The sequence below is a fragment of the Ovis canadensis genome, chromosome 3 (assembly GCF_042477335.2).
Source record: "Ovis canadensis isolate MfBH-ARS-UI-01 breed Bighorn chromosome 3, ARS-UI_OviCan_v2, whole genome shotgun sequence".
In the NCBI taxonomy this organism is placed as follows: Eukaryota; Metazoa; Chordata; class Mammalia; order Artiodactyla; family Bovidae; genus Ovis; species Ovis canadensis.
Window position 1 is genome coordinate 34,937,416 of NC_091247.1, and position 18,710 is coordinate 34,956,125.

General features: G+C 39.2%; 1 protein-coding gene and 1 pseudogene across 2 annotated transcripts in view; both read left to right on the forward strand.

Moving 5' to 3' along the window:
* Positions 1–18,710, forward strand: part of BABAM2 (BRISC and BRCA1 A complex member 2) — a 401,503-nt gene that overhangs the window by 1,923 nt on the left and 380,870 nt on the right. For both annotated transcript variants that reach the window (XM_069582871.1, XM_069582872.1), the window contains exon 2: positions 1,543–1,694. In XM_069582871.1, the coding sequence (XP_069438972.1) occupies positions 1,567–1,694 (128 nt within the window). In that variant the 5' untranslated portion in view covers positions 1,543–1,566. The remainder of the gene's footprint in view (positions 1–1,542; positions 1,695–18,710) is intronic.
* LOC138436756 (mitochondrial import receptor subunit TOM6 homolog pseudogene) lies at positions 11,609–11,854 on the forward strand (annotated as a pseudogene).

Below are 18,710 nucleotides of genomic sequence, written 5' to 3' on the forward strand. Positions count from 1 at the left end.
ATTATTCAAAGACAAATTATAAATTATCTATGTCATCTGTAAAATGGGAATTCTAATATATGCCTTACCATCCAGAATTGTGGAGGTCAAGTGCACTAATGTTTATGGAAGCTCTTTATAAGTGATAAAGTGTTATAAAATGTACTTGATTTTTATGACTGATAATACAGTGCATTAGATGTTTATTCTTATTTTGTGATGACATATTGGAATGGTGGTGGGAGGCCATCTGTTAAGTGGTCAGAGGAGGACCTTGTTTTATATTTGCAGAAAAGATGATTTGAATACTAAAGTATAAAGCTTTTTCTACTTCAGAGGTACTTTTGGGTGTCATCAGTATGTAGGGTCACAGTGGGTTTTTTGTTATTATTTGTTTTTATGATTGTTATTTATTTTTTTGCGCTTTATTACTCTGAAATGTATAAAATGGGTACTAGTTTTCAGCATTTAGCAGGGAGCTGTAAATCCTCATAGGGCACAGTATATGAAAACTAGAATGAGCACATCATTTACTTGCAATTGTAACTTGCAGGAAATTAATTTGCTTTTGATGTGGGATTATCCTTTCAGATTGAAGAAGAAAATGATCATTTAAATTGACTTATTCACCTCTGAAAGTGGAGGCTTTCATTTAGAAATCTATTAAGAGGAATTCATGTACTCCCTCCTCCAGCCCATGGGTTTCCAAGTAATTTAGAGATGATTTATTGGTTTTACTTTTGTATTTTCAAGTGTAAGAATTTCTTAGTGCCTTAGAGTCAAAAACTTTTAGATCTATGATAGTTTGTGCTGCTTAACATCTGGATAGGTGTGTGTTTTCATGAGTTAATGGTTATGTAGATTTTTGCTACATCTCAGATATGCTATTTTCTACCAGATTTTTTGAGGGCATAATACCTTTTCTTCATACCTAAATATTTCTCTAGCTCTTGTCTCCTTATTCATCTTTATTAAAAGATGCTTCTTGATGCTTATGGGCAGGGAAGAGATCACTAAGCAGGTAATTATACTGTGGAGGGGAAATAAGAAAGAGGTGTATCAGTAAATACACCTACAAGTAAATAACTTGTAAGTAATAATTGCAAGTAGATTTTCTTCTTCTGAAATTTTGCAGTTTTATCATTCAAGTTCTTTCTCTTTGTGGGGACACAGAGCGGGGGACTCCTAACCTAGCAGTGTGTGTGTTTTGTGTATCGGGGGAGAGGATTGTCAGTAAAACCTTCTTGAGAAGGAAGGACCTGCCAGTTGTAAGACAGAATAGGGCAGCTTTTAAGTGGAGTGTGGCAGCATAGAAACTGGCTTTGAAAAAGGGGAGGCAGTTAGATTTCAGGGGTTGCTGCTCCTCTTGCAAAGTCTGTGTCTTGAGTAGGCGAGCAATAGTGAGCTAGGCTCTTTTGGAAGGTCACTGCAAGAGGCTGCCATAAGACAGGAGTTGAGGTATCAAGCAGGAGACCCTTCTGTGTACTGCACCAGTTTCCAGGAAGATTGTTATGTCTAGTTCCTTTGGATATTCTGATCATCATTCTTTCCTTCTTCTTTCAGTGGTGATTTGCAAGGCAAGTTAAAATGTCTCCAGAAGTGGCCTTGAACCGAATTTCTCCAATGCTCTCCCCATTCATATCTAGCGTGGTCCGTAATGGGAAAGTGGGACTGGATGCTACAAACTGTTTGAGGATAACTGACTTGAAATCGGGGTATGTACCAGAACCAATTCATCCATTTCCTCATAACAGACCTTTCTCACCAGGCTTGTAAAAGTTGAACACCACAAAAATTCATCAAGTCATGCCTTTATCATATGTTAAATTGGTTTTGTCCAGTTGTTGACATTTTATGTTTCAGGTTATTTAGTTGTGTTGTGGGCCATTGCTTCATGATCAGAATGTTGTGTGTGTATGTGTGTGTGTGTGATTAAGGCATATCTCTTTGTTAGCAGTGTGCCATGTGTTTTTTAGCTAGTGTGTTTTTCATCATTAATTTGTTTTCTCGTTTTGTGTTCTGCTATTCAGTATGCACTGTAAGAGTTGGGATTTGAGATTGTGAATCTGACATTATTTGATAGTCGCTCCTAATAGGAAAATTATAATTGCAGCCCCAAATGAATCATTTTTCACAATGGAGTTGAGACAGTAATATCTCATGCCTAGAAATGTTGCATTAAAAAAACCCAACTTTTTATTTTGAAATAGATTTACTTAAAGAATAGTTACAAAAATGCTACAGAAAATTAATGCTGTTATGTGCTGATAATTGTTCTATAAGTCTTATTTGAATTTTACCAGTTTTCCTGTTAATGTCCTTTTTCGGTCCAGAATCCAATCCATGATACAGATTGCATTTAGTTGTCATGTCTACCTTATCTTCCAAATCTGTGACAGTTCTTGGCTTTCATTGTCTTCCATGATTTTGAAGCTTTTAAAGATAGCATTGGTTAGTTACTTTGTAAAATATTGCTCGATATGGGTTTGTCTAATGTTTTCCCTTTGTCAGAGTGAGAAATACTCACTCTGATACCTCCCGTCAGTATTACAGAAGGGATGTATGATTTTCAGTACGTCATTAAGATTGTGTGTGTCAGGTTTTGCCACGGTGAAACTGATTTTCCCTTTGTAATCAGTAAGTGCATTGTGCAGTGTGTTTGACATTGTGCAGATGTTCTGTTTCTCATCTTACTTTTGTCCATTAATTTCAACCTCCATTAATGGTTCTTGCCTGCAGTAATTGTTACTGTGGTTCTTGGATAAGAATGATTTTTAATTTCCCTTTTCCTCCTATACTTAGTCATTTAATTCTTCTGTAAAGTAGCATTACCCCTCCCCTGCCAATTATTTATTTGTTTATTTATATCAGTATAAATTTTGAGGCATCTATTTTATTCTTTGAGTCATAATCCTCAATGAACTGTGTTCATTTATTTTTTTGCTCAGTTATTCTAGCCTTTGTCATTGGGAGCGCTGTCAAATTGTCTTTTGAGCATATCTCCATAATTTTTTGAACATTTTCTTACTAGAGATACTACATTCTTGATTTAGCTCTTCTTTTAAAAGCTCTTTTATTTTTACTTTCCACAAATCTTGCTATTTTCTGACTAAGCTGAGGACCTGGATATAAGTAAGATAGAGAAGACTAGGTTAGTTGGACATTTCATTGGAGTGGTACGATGCTTTTTAAGTAATCAGTGGGTAGGGGTTTCTTTTTGAGGTGATGAAAATGTTCTAAAATTAGTGGTAATGGTTACACGACTCTATTATTCTAAAAATGACTGATTTATGCACCTATAAAGGTGAATTTTATGGTTTGTGAATTATCTCTCATTAAATTTGTCATTAAAAAGACAAACCTGTGTACCCAGGGTTATTTACTGGCTTGAATGGATAGGACATGGAAAAAAGATCTTTCTTCTTTAGTTTGTCGCAAATATTCTTTTCAGAGATGTTGAAGACATGACAGGACTGATGGCAGAGGACTGGGAACTGGTTTATGTCAGATGATATAAACACATAAACCTGAACTTCCTACTCTTTTGTTGGTATCCTGAGAAAACAATTGGATTCATCCAGATAAAGTCCCTTTACTTCTTCTTTGTAGACTCCCTCTTTGGTGCTTCCGAATTCCTGAATGTTTAGTTGAGTGTTTAGGTGCAATAGTGGATCTGATGATTAATTTGAAATGAATCGACTAGACCTGGCCCTGTCTGGACTAACTCTGTAAAAAATACTTGAAAGGGTGTTTAATGACTTGTAGTATTTATGGAGTTTACTTTCTTTAGATTTAGAAAAGAAGTAAAATGATCTCTACCTACATTAACAAACCTGCTACAGATAAAATGATGTGAAAAGCCTTATTAATCTAGACCATTTTATGTAGTACTTAACCGAAAGATTCATGAAAGTTCTTTTGAAACTCATTAACAATTCTTTTCTCAGTGTTTCAACCAAAGTATGAATTCTGACGTTTCTATAGCAAAACAATGGCAGAGTTAGAGAAAATAATTTTTTTTTCTGTGTGTTGCTTTTGGCATTTCCCTTTCTTTTAGACCAGCAGGCACCTGGTGGCTTAAACGGTAAAGAATCTACCTGCAATGCAGGAGATCCAGGTTCAATCCTTGTGTCTGGAAGATCCCCTGGAGAAGAAAATGGCTACTCACTCCAGTATTCTTACCTGGAGAATTCCATAGACAGAAGAGGCTGGAAGGCTAGACTCCATGGGGTCACAAAGAGTCGGACATGACTGAGTGACAGACACTTCCATTTTTCAGTCAGTTATGAGAATTGGGATCCATGTTTGGATTTTCTCTTAAATCAAATGTTTAAAATGAGGAGACTTAATTTTTATACATCACAAGAGCCAGTACTGTTACCATATATAGCTACTTGCCCTTGAAGAGATGAGGTACCAGAGTTTCTGTATTCTAGGTCTGACTCACAGAAGGACTAGATAGGCAAGAATCTATGCAAAGTAAGTTTTTTTTGTTTTTAAATAGCAATTCACTTTTATTTCTCTTGTGGCAACTAAATCTCTCTACCTTATGTAAGATTATGTGTATTTCCAAACTCCATTGCTAGGCTGTCAGTATCAAGGACAGGATTCTTGTTTAAAATATTTTTGTGCCTCTGTATAAAAACAAAAAAATTTTTATGCCTTGAGAATCCTGTATGCAGGTCAGGAAGCAACGGTTAGAACTGGACATGGAACAACAGCCTGGTTCCAAATAGGAAAAGGATTACGTCAAGGCTGTATATTGTCACCCTGCTTATTTAACTTCTATGCAGAGTACATCATGAGAAATGCTGGGCTGGAAGAAGCACAAGCTGGAATCAAGATTGCTGGGAGAAATATCAATAACCTCAGATATGCAGATGACACCACCCTTATGGCAGAAAGGGAAGAAGAACTAAAGAGCTTCTTGATGAAAGTGAAAGAGGAGAGTGAAAAATTTGGCTTAAAGCTCAACATTCAGAAAACAAAGATCATGGCATCTGGTCCCATCACTTCATGGGAAATTGATGGGGAAACAGTGGAAACAGTGTCAGACTTGATTTTGGGGGGCTCCAAAATCACTGCAGATGGTGATTGCAGCCATGAAATTAAAAGATGCTTACTCCTTGGAAGGAATGACCAACCTAGATAGCATATTCAAAAGCAGAGACATTACTTTGCCAGCAAAGGTCTGTCTAGTCAAGGCTATGGTTTTTCCAGTGGTCATATATGGATATGAGAGTTGGACTATAAAGAAAGCTGAGTGCCAAAGAATTGATGCTTTTGAAATGTGATGTTGGAGAAGACTCTTGCGAGTCCCTTGGACTGCAGGGAGATCCAACCAGTCCATTCTAAAGGAGATCAGTCCTGGGTGTTCACTGGAAGGACTGATGTTGAAGCTGAAACTGCAATACTTTGGCCACCAGATGCGAAGAGCTGACTCATTTGAAAAGACCTCGATGTTGGGAAAGATTGAGGGCAGGAGGAGAAGAGGACAACAGAGGATAAGACGGTTGGATAGCATCACTGACTCAATGGACATGGGTTTGGGTGGACTCCGGGAGTTGGTGACGGAGAGGGAGGCCTGGTGTGCTGTGGTTCATGGGGTCTCAAAGAGTTGTACACGACTGAGTGACTGAACTGAACTGAACTGAATGCCTCTGTAAGTTCTACCATGGTGTTTTTCTAATGTAGTAAGTAAAGGTTGAATGCATGAATGCATTAGCTGTTTTCCCGGAGAAGTTGTGCTATTTGGGGATCAGAGTAGTTTGGACTTGTGGTTCAGAACATGTTTGTTGGTCTGAGAGTTGATCGGTTAAATTCTGTTACACATAATCCTTTTAAATGACATTCCCTGACAAATGAGTTGATTTGAGAGATTACGGTCAAGTGCGTTACAGTACTGGGTTTACTCTTCCAGGTAGAATTTATATTGAGACCTGGAGGGGCTGAATTTTTAATGTTAGGGAATTATTCCATGAGCCTACTGAATGTTTATAGCTCTCTGCCCTATGTTAATTTGGTCACAAGCATGTGTTATTTGTAAGATGCCATATTTTGTCTTTTTTTAGTGATTTACTAATCTTGAAGATGTCTAAGTGTTCCACATTCTGGAATGATGCCTGAGAGGAAAGCAGAGGAGGGCTCACTGCAACCTGTGACAGCTGAGCCTTAATATCTTTTTTCAGCACATCACAGTGACTCAATCTTACTGGCACATGGCTGTGTTTGGGGCATCTGCTATGACATCTCATCTACCCACAACTACCTGTTGCATGTTTTGGGTCCATGTTCTGAATTTCATTACTTAGTTAAAAATAGATACTCAGTGTAGTTGATTACTAAATGGAACAGTTTTGAAAGATGATTGCTGTCGGCTTTGAAGACTGATCTCGGATTGGCTGCTTAAGTCTCTAGCTGGCAGGCTGAGTCTCTCTCTTTAGTCTCATGTCTAGAAGGGAGTTGCTGCCCCGAGAAAGTGTTAGTCGCTCTGCTGCTATTGCTGCTAAGGTGCTTCAGTCGTGTCCAACTCTGTGCGACCCCATAGATGGCAGCCCACCAGGCTCCCCTGTCCCTGAGATTCTCCAGGCAAGAACACTGGAGTGGGCTGCCATTTCCTTCTCCAGTGCATGAAAGTGAAAGGTGATAGTGAAGTGGCTCAGTCATGTCCGACTCTTACCGACCCCATGGACTGCAGCCTATCAGGCTCCTCTGCCCATCGGATTTTCCAGGCAAGAGTACTGGGGTGGGTTGCCATTGCCTTCTCCGAGTCGCTCAGTCATGTCTAACTCTTTGTGACCTCCAGGTTCCTCTGTCCATGGATTTCTCCAGGCAAGAATACTGAAGTGGGTAGCCATTCCCTCCTCCAAGGGATCTTGCCAACCCAGGGATTGAACCCAGTTCTCCCACACTGCAGGCAGATTCTTTACCGTCTGAGCCACCAGGGAAGCTTCCCTGAGAGGCAATAGTTTAATTTTGAAGATGGGCAACTTTTAAGAATTTAACTATCTAGCTGTTCACTTGGTCTTTCCATTTACTTGCTTTTTCATACTCTTCTGTGATCTTTTTCCTTTTTCCCTGTGCATAGTTTTATACTTTATTCATTATGTATAAATGTATCTCTAAATAATATGTAGTATTGTTTTATATGTTTAAAAAGTTTATGCAAATATACCATACTGGATGTATTCTTCTGCAACTTGCTTGTTTTGCTTAGTGTTAAATTCATCAGATTTATTGATAATTATATTTAACGGTTCTCATTCTTTCATTGCACTGCTGTATCATATTCCATTGTCTGAATATGCCTCCAATTTTTAAATTCACTCTCATGCTGACTGACTTGTATGTTATTTTAAATTTCTTTTGACAAAGCAAGCCATGATGAACATTGTCCCACCTTTGCTCAAGAAGATATTTTGAGATTATTTTCTGGGGCAAAGGTTTTTGAATTGGGTATGGTTACCCATTTTTGGTTGTAAAATCAGTGGAATGAGTCACCCCATCATTTAAAAACTGAATGAGAAGAGAATGGAACTATCAGAATGTGTCACACTTAATAAGAATAAGCTCCATTTTGTGAATTTTCCTTTGAGTTGTATGCTTGAACTGGGTCATAGTATAAAATGTGTGTGATGATCAAAAAAGTTTGAAAGCTACCCCTTTAGGGTATATTCATAGAAATGGAATTGTCAGCTTTTAGGGTGTATGGTATTTTATTCCATTAGATATTGCCAAATTGTATCAATTTCTTTCTACCAAAAATGAATGAGAGTTCTCATCTTTCTATAGCCTTCACAATACTCTGTGTTGTCAGACTTAATTTTTTGTGAAGCTGATGGATGTGAAGTAGTATCTCATTATGCTTTTAATTTGTATTTCCCTGATTACTAGTGTAGTGAAGAATATTTTCATTGATTTCTTCTTTTGGGAAGACCTTTGCTCATCTTTTGGGCTTCCCTGGTGGCTCAGATGATAAAGAATCCGCCTGCAATGTGGGAGACCTGGATTCAATCCCTGGGTTGGGAAGATTCCCCTGGAGAAGGGAATGGTTACCCACTCCAGTATTCTGACCTGGAGAATTACATGGACAGAAGAGCCTGACAGCCTAGTCCGTGGGGTCACAAAAAGTAAGACACGACTGAGCGACTTTCACTTGCCCATCTTTTAAGTGGATTGTTTCTGTGTATGCGCCTGTGTGTGTATATATATATATGTATATATATGTAGAGAGAGAGCTTAAAATGCTGTTTATGTAGATGGATACTAATCTTTCAGCAGTTACATATATTACAATCTCCATTTAGTTTGTGGTTTATGTTCTTAATTTGGTGCTACTGATATCTAGCAGCTTTAATTTAATGAAATCATTCATCAACATTTTCCTTTTTAGATTTGTTCTTGTGTGTGTGTGTGTGTGTGTGTGTGTGTGTATTTGTAAGAGAGAGAAAAGAACCATTTCAGGAAATTCTGTCCTACTCAAAAGTTATATGTCTTTCTCTCAGAATTTTAAAGTTTTCCTTTTTGGGTCTTTAAATAGGAATTTATTTTTCTATAAAATACATTGTAAGATAGGAGTATAGTTTTTTCCCACCAGTGAATAATTGGTTGTCCCAGCATCATTTATTGAAAACCTCATCCTTTGCTTGTGGCTCTGTAATGCTGTGTCTCTTATTATGTCAAGTTTACATTGCACATGGACCTATTTCTAGGCTTCCTGTCCTGATCAGTCAACCTCCTTGTCCTTGTGCTAGTTTGTGCTATATTAACCATTACAACTTTATAGTGTATGTTGTGATAGCTGGTAGGAAAATTTCTCCTCATCCATCTTGTTCTAAGGGCTTCCCTGTTGGCTCAGAGGATAAAGCGTCTGCCTGCAATGCAGGAGACCCAGGTTCGATCCCTGAGTTGGGAAGATCCCCTGGAGAAGGAAATGGCAACCCACTCCAGTATTCTTGCCTGGAGAATCCCATGGACAGAGGAGCCTGAGCGGGCTACAGTCCATGGGGTCGCAAAGAGTTGGACACGACTGAGTGACTTCACTCACTTGTTCTAATTCTTAAAACTTGTCTTGCTTAACCGTATATCCTAAATACTCTTTTTTATAACCTCATTTATTTTGTTTGTTTTTTGGCCACGCCATGCGGTTTGCAGGATCTTAGTATCCCAGTCAGGGATTGAACCCAGGGCCATGACAGTGAAAGTGCTGAGTCCTAACCTCTGGAACTCCAAGGAAGTCCTTCATTGAAATGGTTGCATATGTAAAAAACCTGCCTTCTATGTGGAAGACCTGGGTTCAATCCCTGGGTCAGGAAGATCCCCTGGAGAAGAAAATGGCAATCCACTCCAGTATTCTGGTTTGGAGAATTCCATGAACAGAGGAGCCTGACAGGCTACAGTCCACGGGGTCTCAAAGAGTCAGACATAACTGAATGACTTTCACTTTCACTTTTCACTTTCATACTGTTCTTTAAGGATATACCGTAATTCGCTGAACAAAACTCCTTCTTTTTGACTCACTGAGAAAGGAAATGAAAGGAAACTGACCTGGTGAGGGGCTAATTGAGAATTGACCATCAAGAAAGCTCACTCTGAGGAAATGACATTTAAGGTGAATCATGAAAGATGAGAATAGTTCAATGTGAAGGGCTGGGGAAGTTGTTGTAAAAAGGGAATATCATGTTCAAAGACACAAGAAAGCTTCCATGTTCAAGGATCTGCAAGGCCACTGTGGTTGGACTATAGGGAGGGAGTGTGAGAGGGAAATAAGGTGAGATTCTAAAGATAGTCAGGGGCTAGATTATGCAGAGTCTGGTGGGCTAAATTTGGGAACTTGGATTTTATTCTGGGTGGAATGAGAAGCTATTGAATGATTTTAAGCAGAGTGACATGATCTTATTTATATTAAAAATATTACTGGTTGTTATATGGAAAATGGTTTGTACAGGATAAGGTAGAGTAGTTAGCTGCCCATTACGATAGACCAGGTGAGAGATAATAGAGTCTTGGAATATGGTGGTACCAGTGGAGATGGAAAGAAGTGAATGTATTTATATAAGTTATTTAGAAAGTAAAATCAAGAGTATATTGAATTTGGGTTTTGAGAGAGTCAGGAATGACTTCTTTCTTAGCTTGAGTGGGTAGGGTAGATAGTCATGTCATCTGCTGACATGGGAAGGTGAGAAGATGGATGGAGGAACTGCTTTAATCTGGATTGATTGTGGTCTAGGTCTGCCAGGCAGCTCTCATTGTATCATGTATCATTCCCTTTACCTCTTTCCTGTGTTGAATCTCATAGCTTACTTTCTTGTTTTACCCTCTAGCTTTGTTGGAGCAAGTACTCCAGTAGCATCCTAAGAAAGAGAGAAGAGGAGGTTCCTTTTTGAGTTCTTGGAAGTCTGGAAATGTCTTCATTCTACTTTAAACTTGGTTGATAATTTGGACAAGTACAAAAATGTAGGTTGCAAGTTATATTCCCTTTGAAATTTGGAAGCCTTGATCAGTAGTCTTGGGGACTCTTAACACATATTATAATTTTATGGATGGAGTATTCTCTTTTCTGCAGGGATAGTAATTGTAGTTTTTTTTTTCAGTTGAGGTATAATTGACTAAATGTTTAAAAAACACTTCTTCTTTACCTTGTAGTATCCCCATTTTCTCTTTCATCTTGGTGGCTTTCGTTAAACTGATGATTCTTGGCTGTCCATGTCTATTAAAGAGTGAGGTTCTGAAATGTGAAACTGAAGCTCTTTGTGCGTAGGTGGGCTTGTCAACTATTGAGCCTCACTGCAGTGTTATCAGGTAGTGTGGTGTTGTGGTTTATATTTATCTCCTATATATTTGGTCTTCATCCACAGTTTGAGTCTCATAGCTCCCTAATTCCTTGGAATTTCCTGAATGATAAGAGCAATGGGATAACATTTGGTCTCTTGTCCTCAGTTCCTGAACCTGCTTCAGGGAAGGTGACTATTTGTTCCCACCCAAGGTTGGGAGCTGGCCCCTTAGATCGTAGTTTTACAATATTGAGTATTCCTGCTATGTAGTATTGAGTATACCTCTTCAGGAATATGGCCAATTTCTCTTTTTCACATCTGTTTTTTATCTGTGAATAAAAGTTTGTGTTTTCTTCATTTTGTTCCTGCACGTTTACTGTTAACTTATTCCTAGGTTGTGTATTCTTTGTGTGCTATCAGATAGAAATTCTTTGTGGTTTTTTGGCATATATGAAAGCTAGTACAGAAGTTAAAGTAGAATCAGGAAATGTATTGAAAAATTTAATAATTCAGAAATCTGTTATCAGAATACTGAAGAATACTTAGGGAGAATTTGGAGAAAGGAAACACAACTGTGACTGGAAGAGCTGAAGCATGGCTGGGGAGTGGAGCTGGGAGGGCACAAGTCAGAAGTCAGGGTGATGGGACTGGAACCCTCTGAGCCATCTTTAGAGGTGCTGGGTAGCAGCATCATATAGTGGTGAGTATGCAGGTTTTTCAGCTGGTGAGGTCTGAGTTTGAATCCTGACTTTACCACTTAGTAGCTTATGACCTTTGGCAACTTACATACCCTTTCTGTGCTTTTTCTTACACAGGGATGATATTAATAATTATATTCGGTAGTTATGAGAAGCCTTGTGGAGCCCGAAGGTGCTGCTATGGCTTCCAGTGGGGCCGATGTGAACATTTTTGTCTGGGCAAATGAAGCTCCTGAAATGCCAGACTACATGGGAGATTGGCTTGAGGGCATCTGCTGCCTCAACACTGATAGGAATGCTTTTTGGAAGAACTTGATCCTCAGTTTTGGACTTTTTGCTGTGGGAGTATGGCTCACCAGGAGTTTGAGTGACATTGATCTAATGGTACCTCAGCTTGGGGTGTAGCCAAAAAGGCACATAGAACCTCTGTGCTGCACTCGAACCTTCTAAAAACAGAGCCTGCAGTCTGGTCTGTGAGTGTCACAAAAACCTGCCCAGAGGGGCCCCTTTCCTCTTCTGCCTGGTTTGCTTTCTCCGCAGAGTCTACTCAGAACACCATTCTCTGGTCAGCTGTCAGGTTTCAGTGGCAGTGTTGTTTTCTGTAAAGTTCTGTACATGGTTGCTAAGTTTCTGTAGGGGGATTATCTTTGCTCCTGTCCTGTGGAATGACCTAATGGTATTTTAACAAATACGTGAAATTAAGACTACTCATAAAGATAAAAAGTAATTATAGAGATGTAATGGGATAACTTATGTAAAGCACTTAGAGTAACTTTGGTCATAGTGCTCAATAAATGGTAGCAACTATTATATTGCTATTGTTATGCTACATATGGTATATATATATTTTTTCATAGTTTATATATATATTTTTTCATAGTTTATATATTATTTATATTTATTATTTCACTGTATTATTGTTGTTTGGTAGTTGGTAGAGTCACATTGGCATTCCAGAATCAGGGACTCTGTGAAGAGTGAGTGTCCATGTGAGTGGTATAAAGGAGCTGTCTAATAAAACCCAGGTGATTTGAGCAAGCTAAGAACTCACACATGTATAACAGAGATCAGAAATCGTAGAGCAGAAAAGCACAGGAAAGCCAGAGACTTTTGTTTCTAGGGTAACTTTCTATCTTGTTCACTGCTTTTTGGAGATCTATAGAGGGAGGAAAAATTGTGGCTAACTGAGACTGAGCAGGGGGATATATTGTTCATTTGGAATATTTGATTGTGTTGAAGAATGAATGGGTGTGAAGATACAAACTTTTTCTTTTTTTTTTAAGCAGATAGAACCTAACAGTTTTAAACAGCTATTAGAGACTGAACATTGCTTGTCCTGAGCAGAGACAGCAACAGTTTTCAACAGAGGGTTAATAAGCCTGCCTGGCAAGGCCTGCTAAAATGGTGTGCAGGCTAGATTAGGGAGCTCTGTTGGAGGGTGGAGAGTGAGTGTGGGCAGTGGGTGGGTGGGGTTGTGGATATTACAGAACTGATCTCTGCCCAGGGTTCAGGGTGCCTATCTAGGTACCGAAGCACCTAGAAACCTAGTGAACAGTGCCTGGTGTTAATGTTTTGAGTGCTGTCACCATGCTCAGGTCATCCTCTAGGAATTAGTCCTGGAGCTTTTTTAACCTTAGAAGCACAGGCTCTTCACCCTCCTCTGCCCTAGCCCCATACTCCTTACTTGTCTTAGATCTTTGTCCTGAGCAGCCTTCTCGTGATTATAATAGTATAATACAGTAATGTAAATGATGAAACAGTTAATGGGTCTTTTTAATGTTTCAAAGGGCTGTCGTTTATTTTATATTTTGTACTTAGGATTTTTTGGGGAAAAGTCAGAGTGGTGATATTGTCTTTGACCCAGTGAACTCTGCCATCACTAGCCTTGGGAACTTCTGCTAGGATTCCACAGTCTTCCCACAGAGTCTGGGGTGGTGAGCGCTAAGATAAGTCTGAGTCTGGAGTTTTAGATGATTGTCAGTCCTGGGCTTTTCGTGCCTTATAGTGACTTCATTTCAGGGTGGCTTCTTTTGGGGAAGGGGAATAAGTAGAGGGAAGTAGCCAATTTAATGTGCAAAGGAAAGAACAGAAGATTCATTTAGTCAGTTCCTGGCTTTACTTTGCATTGTTCAAGGGAACAAAAAAATCACTCCTACCCTTATTTTTGTTCTCTCTGTTATGTGCAATTTTAAGGTAGTATTTTTTGACTGGTTTTTGTTTAATTAAAATGAAAAATTTGTAAATTGCTTGATTAAAGTGAGGCTCTTTCAATGCATGCTAACAGGCATATCAGTTTGTTTCAGGGCTCCAATTAAGTGTTCCTGTGCCATCACTTACATGTTAAAGGACCCCTTATGTCCAAGTAACACAGCTCCCTTTTTAAGCTTCCATGTTGTTTGAATTATCTTGCTTTTTGATGCCATGGTCTTGAGAAATAATTTTGTAATTTTCCTTTCCAGGGCCACATTTCCTGAGTCATTTAGTTATCTTTCTAATGGCATGTTATGAAAGTTGTTTTTCCCATTGACCTTGCTTCTCTTGACTTTTTGAAAAACGTATCCCTTTTGTTTTCTGGAAAGGTTTTTTTATCTCAACCTTTGCTCTTGCCAACTTATTGATAAGAGATCTTGAATCAAGTAGAAGTTTTGGGAAGCATTTTGATGTTCTACTATTAAGTAGATATACTGCCCTCAGAAAAATTGCTTGTTTCATCTGTAGACACGTTTGTAGCCTGCTAACACTTCTTCAGTTAAAAAGGATTATTTAAAAATTTTTATGTTTCAGTAAAGTATGAACATGTAGGTTCAATTTGGGACTTAGCACACACTTTGTTTTCAATGTGGTGAAATATACATAACATACATTTACCATTTTCATCATTTTTAAGTGTACAGTTCGGTGTCATTACATACTTCCACATTAAACAAGAGCTCCCCATTCCTCCCTTCCCTCAGCCTTGGCAGTCACCATTTTATTTTTTGTCTTTGAATCTTACCACTTCAGGTACCTCATGTAAGTGAACTCAGGAAGAATCTGTCTTTTTGTATCTGGCTTATTTCACTTAACATAATATCTTCCAGTTTTATCCATAGCATGTATCAAATTTTTCTTTTTCTTTTTTTTGACTGCACCTTGATGATTGTAGTTTTTATAGGATCTTAGTTCCCTGGTTAGGGATAGAACCTGGGCCCTTAGCATAGTGCAGAGTCCTTACCAGGGAATTCCCAAGATTTTCTTCATTTTTAAGGCTGAATAATATTTCATTGCATGTATAGCCACATTTTGTTTATCCACTCTTTCATAGATGGACATTTAGGTTGCTTCTACCTTTTGGCTATCGTGAGTAATGCTGCTATAAACATGGGAGTACAAACATCTGTTTGAGTCCCTATATTCAGTTTGGAAATATACCCAGAAGTGGACTTTCTGGATCATATGATAATTTTATGTTATCACCATACTGTTTTCCATAGTGTGCTTTGTGTTCAGTCACTCAGTCGTGTCTGACACTCTGCGGCCCCGTGGACTGTGACCTTCCAGGCCAGAATAGTGGAGTGGGGCGCTATTTCCTCCTCCAGAGGGCCTTCCGCCCAGGGATCCCACTGGCCTCTCTCGTGTCTACTGCTGGCAGCGAATTCTTTACTGCTAGCGCCGCCTGACTGTTTGCACAGTGGCTGTGCTTCTGCATTGCCCTTGCAGTGCACAGGGTTCCAGTTTTTCCACACCCTCACCAACACTTTTTGTTTTTTTTTAAAAAAAGTTTTAAAAATAATATCCAAATGTATATGAAGTGGTATCTTATTATGGTTTTGATATGCATTTCTCCAGTGATGTTGAGTATCTTTTCATATGCTTCTTGGCTATTTTATATATCTTCTTTGGAGACATGTCTGCTCAAGTCCTTTGCCTATTTACATTTTTTCATTGATGTTGTCTAGGAGTTTTTTATGTATTTTAGATATCAAATTCCTTATCAGATATTTGATTTGTGAATACCTTTTCCCACTCCCAAACTACTGCACAATTGCACTCATGCTAGTAAAGTAATGCTCAAAATTCTCCAAGCCAGGCTTCAGCAATACGTGAACCTTGAACTTCCTCATGTTCAAGCTGGGTTTAGAAAAGGCAGAGGAGCCAGAGATCAAATTGCCAACATCTGCTGGATCATGGAAAAAGCAAGAGAGTTCCAGAAAAACATCTATTTCTGCTTTATTGGCTATGCCAAAGTCTTTGACTGTGTGGATCACAAGAAACTGTGGAAAATTCTGAAAGAGATGGGAATACCAGATCACCTGACCTGCCTCTTGAGAAATTTATATGCAGGTCAGGAAGCAACAGTTAGAACTGGATATGGAACAACAGACTAGTTCCAAATAGGAAAAGGAGTACGTCAAGGCTGTATATTGTCACCCTGCTTATTTAACTTTTATGCAGAGTACATCATGAGAAACGCTGGGCTGGAAGAAGCACAAGCTGGAATCAAGATTGCCGGGAGAAATATCAGTAACCTCAGATATGCAGATGACACCACCCTTATGGCAGAAAGTGAAGAGGAACTAAAAAGCCTCTTCTTGATGAAAGTGAAAGAGGAGAGTGAAAAAGTTGGCTTAAAGCTCAACATTCAGAAAACGAAGATCATGGCATCCGGTCCCATCACTTCATGGGAAATAGATGGGGAAACAGTGGAAACAGTGTCAGACTTTATTTTTCTGGGCTCCAAAATCACTGCAGATGGTGACTGCAGCCATGAAATTAAAAGACGCTTACTCCTTGGAAGGAAAGTTATGACCAACCTAGAAAGCATATTAAAAGCAGAGACATTACTTTGCCGACTAAGGTCCGTCTAGTCAAGGCTATGATTTTTCCAGTCGTCATGTATGGATGTGAGAGTTGAACTGTGAAGAAAGCTGAGCGCCGAAGAATTGATGCTTTTGAACTGTGGTGTTGGAGAACTCTTGAGAGTCCGTTGGACTGCAAGGAGATCCAACTGGTCCATTCTGAAGGGGATCAGCCCTGGGATTTCTTTGGAAGGAATGACGCTAAAGCTGAAACTCCAATACTTTGGCCACCTCATGCGAGAGTTGACTCATTGGAGAAGACTCTGATGCTGGGAGGGATTGGGGGCAGGAGGAGAAGGGGACGACAGAGGATGAGATGGCGGGATGGCATCACTGACTCGATGGAAGCGAGTCTGAGTGAACTCTGGGAGTTGGTGATGGACAAGGAGGCCTGGTGTGCTGCAGTTCATGGGGTCGCCAAGAGTCAGACACAACTGAGTGACTGAACTGAACTGAACTGAAGTCTTCGGTGAACATAGAATGTCCTTCCGTTTATCTATGCCTTTAATCTCATTCAGAAATGTTTTTTAGTTTTGAGTCTTCAAGTCTTTTGCACCTTGGTTAAGTTTATTCCTAAGTATTTTATTCTTTTTGATACTATTGTCAATAGGATTGTTTTTGTAATTTCCTTTCCAGATTATTTATTGTTAATATATGGAACTGTAACTGAATTTTGTGTGTTAATTATGTATCCTGCAACTTTGATGAATTTATTTATTAGTTCTAACAGCTTTTTTTCTGGTGGAATCTTTAGGGTTTTCTAAATGTATGACCTTGTCATGTGCAAACAGAGATAGTTTGCTTCTTTTTAAGGATGGATGCCTTCTTATTTCTCTTTCTCGCCTAACTGCTCTAGTTAGGACTTTCAGCCAGAATAATAGCAAGGGGAACACCCTCATAGTTTTACAAACAGTTGAGGTTCTTAAAACTCAAAGAGGCTTTTTTTACCTTTTCAGTCTGTGCAAGCACATATATTTGTGTCCACACTGTATTTTTAGCTTTATGGTGTAAATAAATGTGTCTGAGTACATACTGTTCTGTGTAGGACTGAGGGATACAGTCAGGAAAAATAGAGGGGATGATCGTGTTGACAATTTGGGTTGTATACCAGTGGCTTTTAGTGGACTTCTGTCTATAAAATAGTCACAACAACAGTAGCAGTAATAGTAGCAACAATAGTAGCAATAATAGTAGCAATAATCTTGGCTAGGCAAATTAGGTATGTAACCTCCTGCAACATCACATCACTGCATAAGGTATAGATATTAGCATCCTCTTGTTACAGGTGAGGAAGCAGTCCTGAGAGGTCAAGGTAAGGGTTTCAAGCTGTTACATGGCAGAACCAGGATTTGAAACTAAGTCTCTGATTTCACAGCCCTTTTGTTTTCCCCTGAATTTGTTGTTTTTGTTTGATTTTAATTCTGCCACCATATCTTAAGTATAGACCTTGATTCATTGTGGTACCAAGAAAGTACCAGGTAATAAATGAAGGTACTGCATATATTTTCTTTGGTTGGTTAACGTGAACTCCGAGATGATGTCGCTTGTCTAGCCTTCTCCTTTCTTAGCTCTGTTTGTCTGTGCTTGCTTCTCTTTAAAGGCTGGAGAGGGCTTTGCTGAAATTGAGTCAGGCCTTTGGGTGAGCGCTTCTTTAGAGGGAGTGGAGAGCCTGTTATCAATACACCTGCTTCTACCTAGAATAGAAGCCTTTTAATTGAGAATTAGTGACCTAGAAAATTCTATTCCTTGTTATGATTAATGTATTAGTGTAGACCAGGCTGGCATTGGTTAACTCAAGCAACTTTATATTGAGCATGTGCATGCTAAGTCCCTTGAGCTGTGTCTGACTCTCTGTGATGCTATGGATGATAGCCCACCAGGCTTCTCTGTCCATGGAATTTCTCAGGCAAGAATACTGGAATGGATTGCCATTTCCTTCTCCAGGGGATCTCTCCCCAACCCAGGAATTGAACCCTTGTCTCTTGTGTCTCCTGACGAGATGAGTCTTTGCCACTAAGGCGAGTCTTTGCCACTAGCGCCACCTAAGAAGCCCCAAAGTGTTAGTCTCAGTTATGTCCGACTCTGCCACTTCATAGACTATAGTCCACTAGGCTCTTCTGTCCATGGGATTCTCTAGGCAAGAATACTGGAGTGGGTAGCCATTCCCTTCTCCAGGGGATCTTCCTTACCCAGGGATCAAACCTGGGGGTCTGGCATTACAGGCAGATTCTTTACCATCTGAGCCACCAGGGAAGCCCTCTTACATTGAGCAGTAAGGGCAGTAATATGATAACAGCTGTTATCATTAATAATGCTATCATTATAAGTACTTTGAAAAATATTATCACATTTGATCTTTGTAATAATCTCTTAGGGCAAATAAGGTAACTGAGATTCAAGTAAGTTAAGTGACTTCTTCAGGG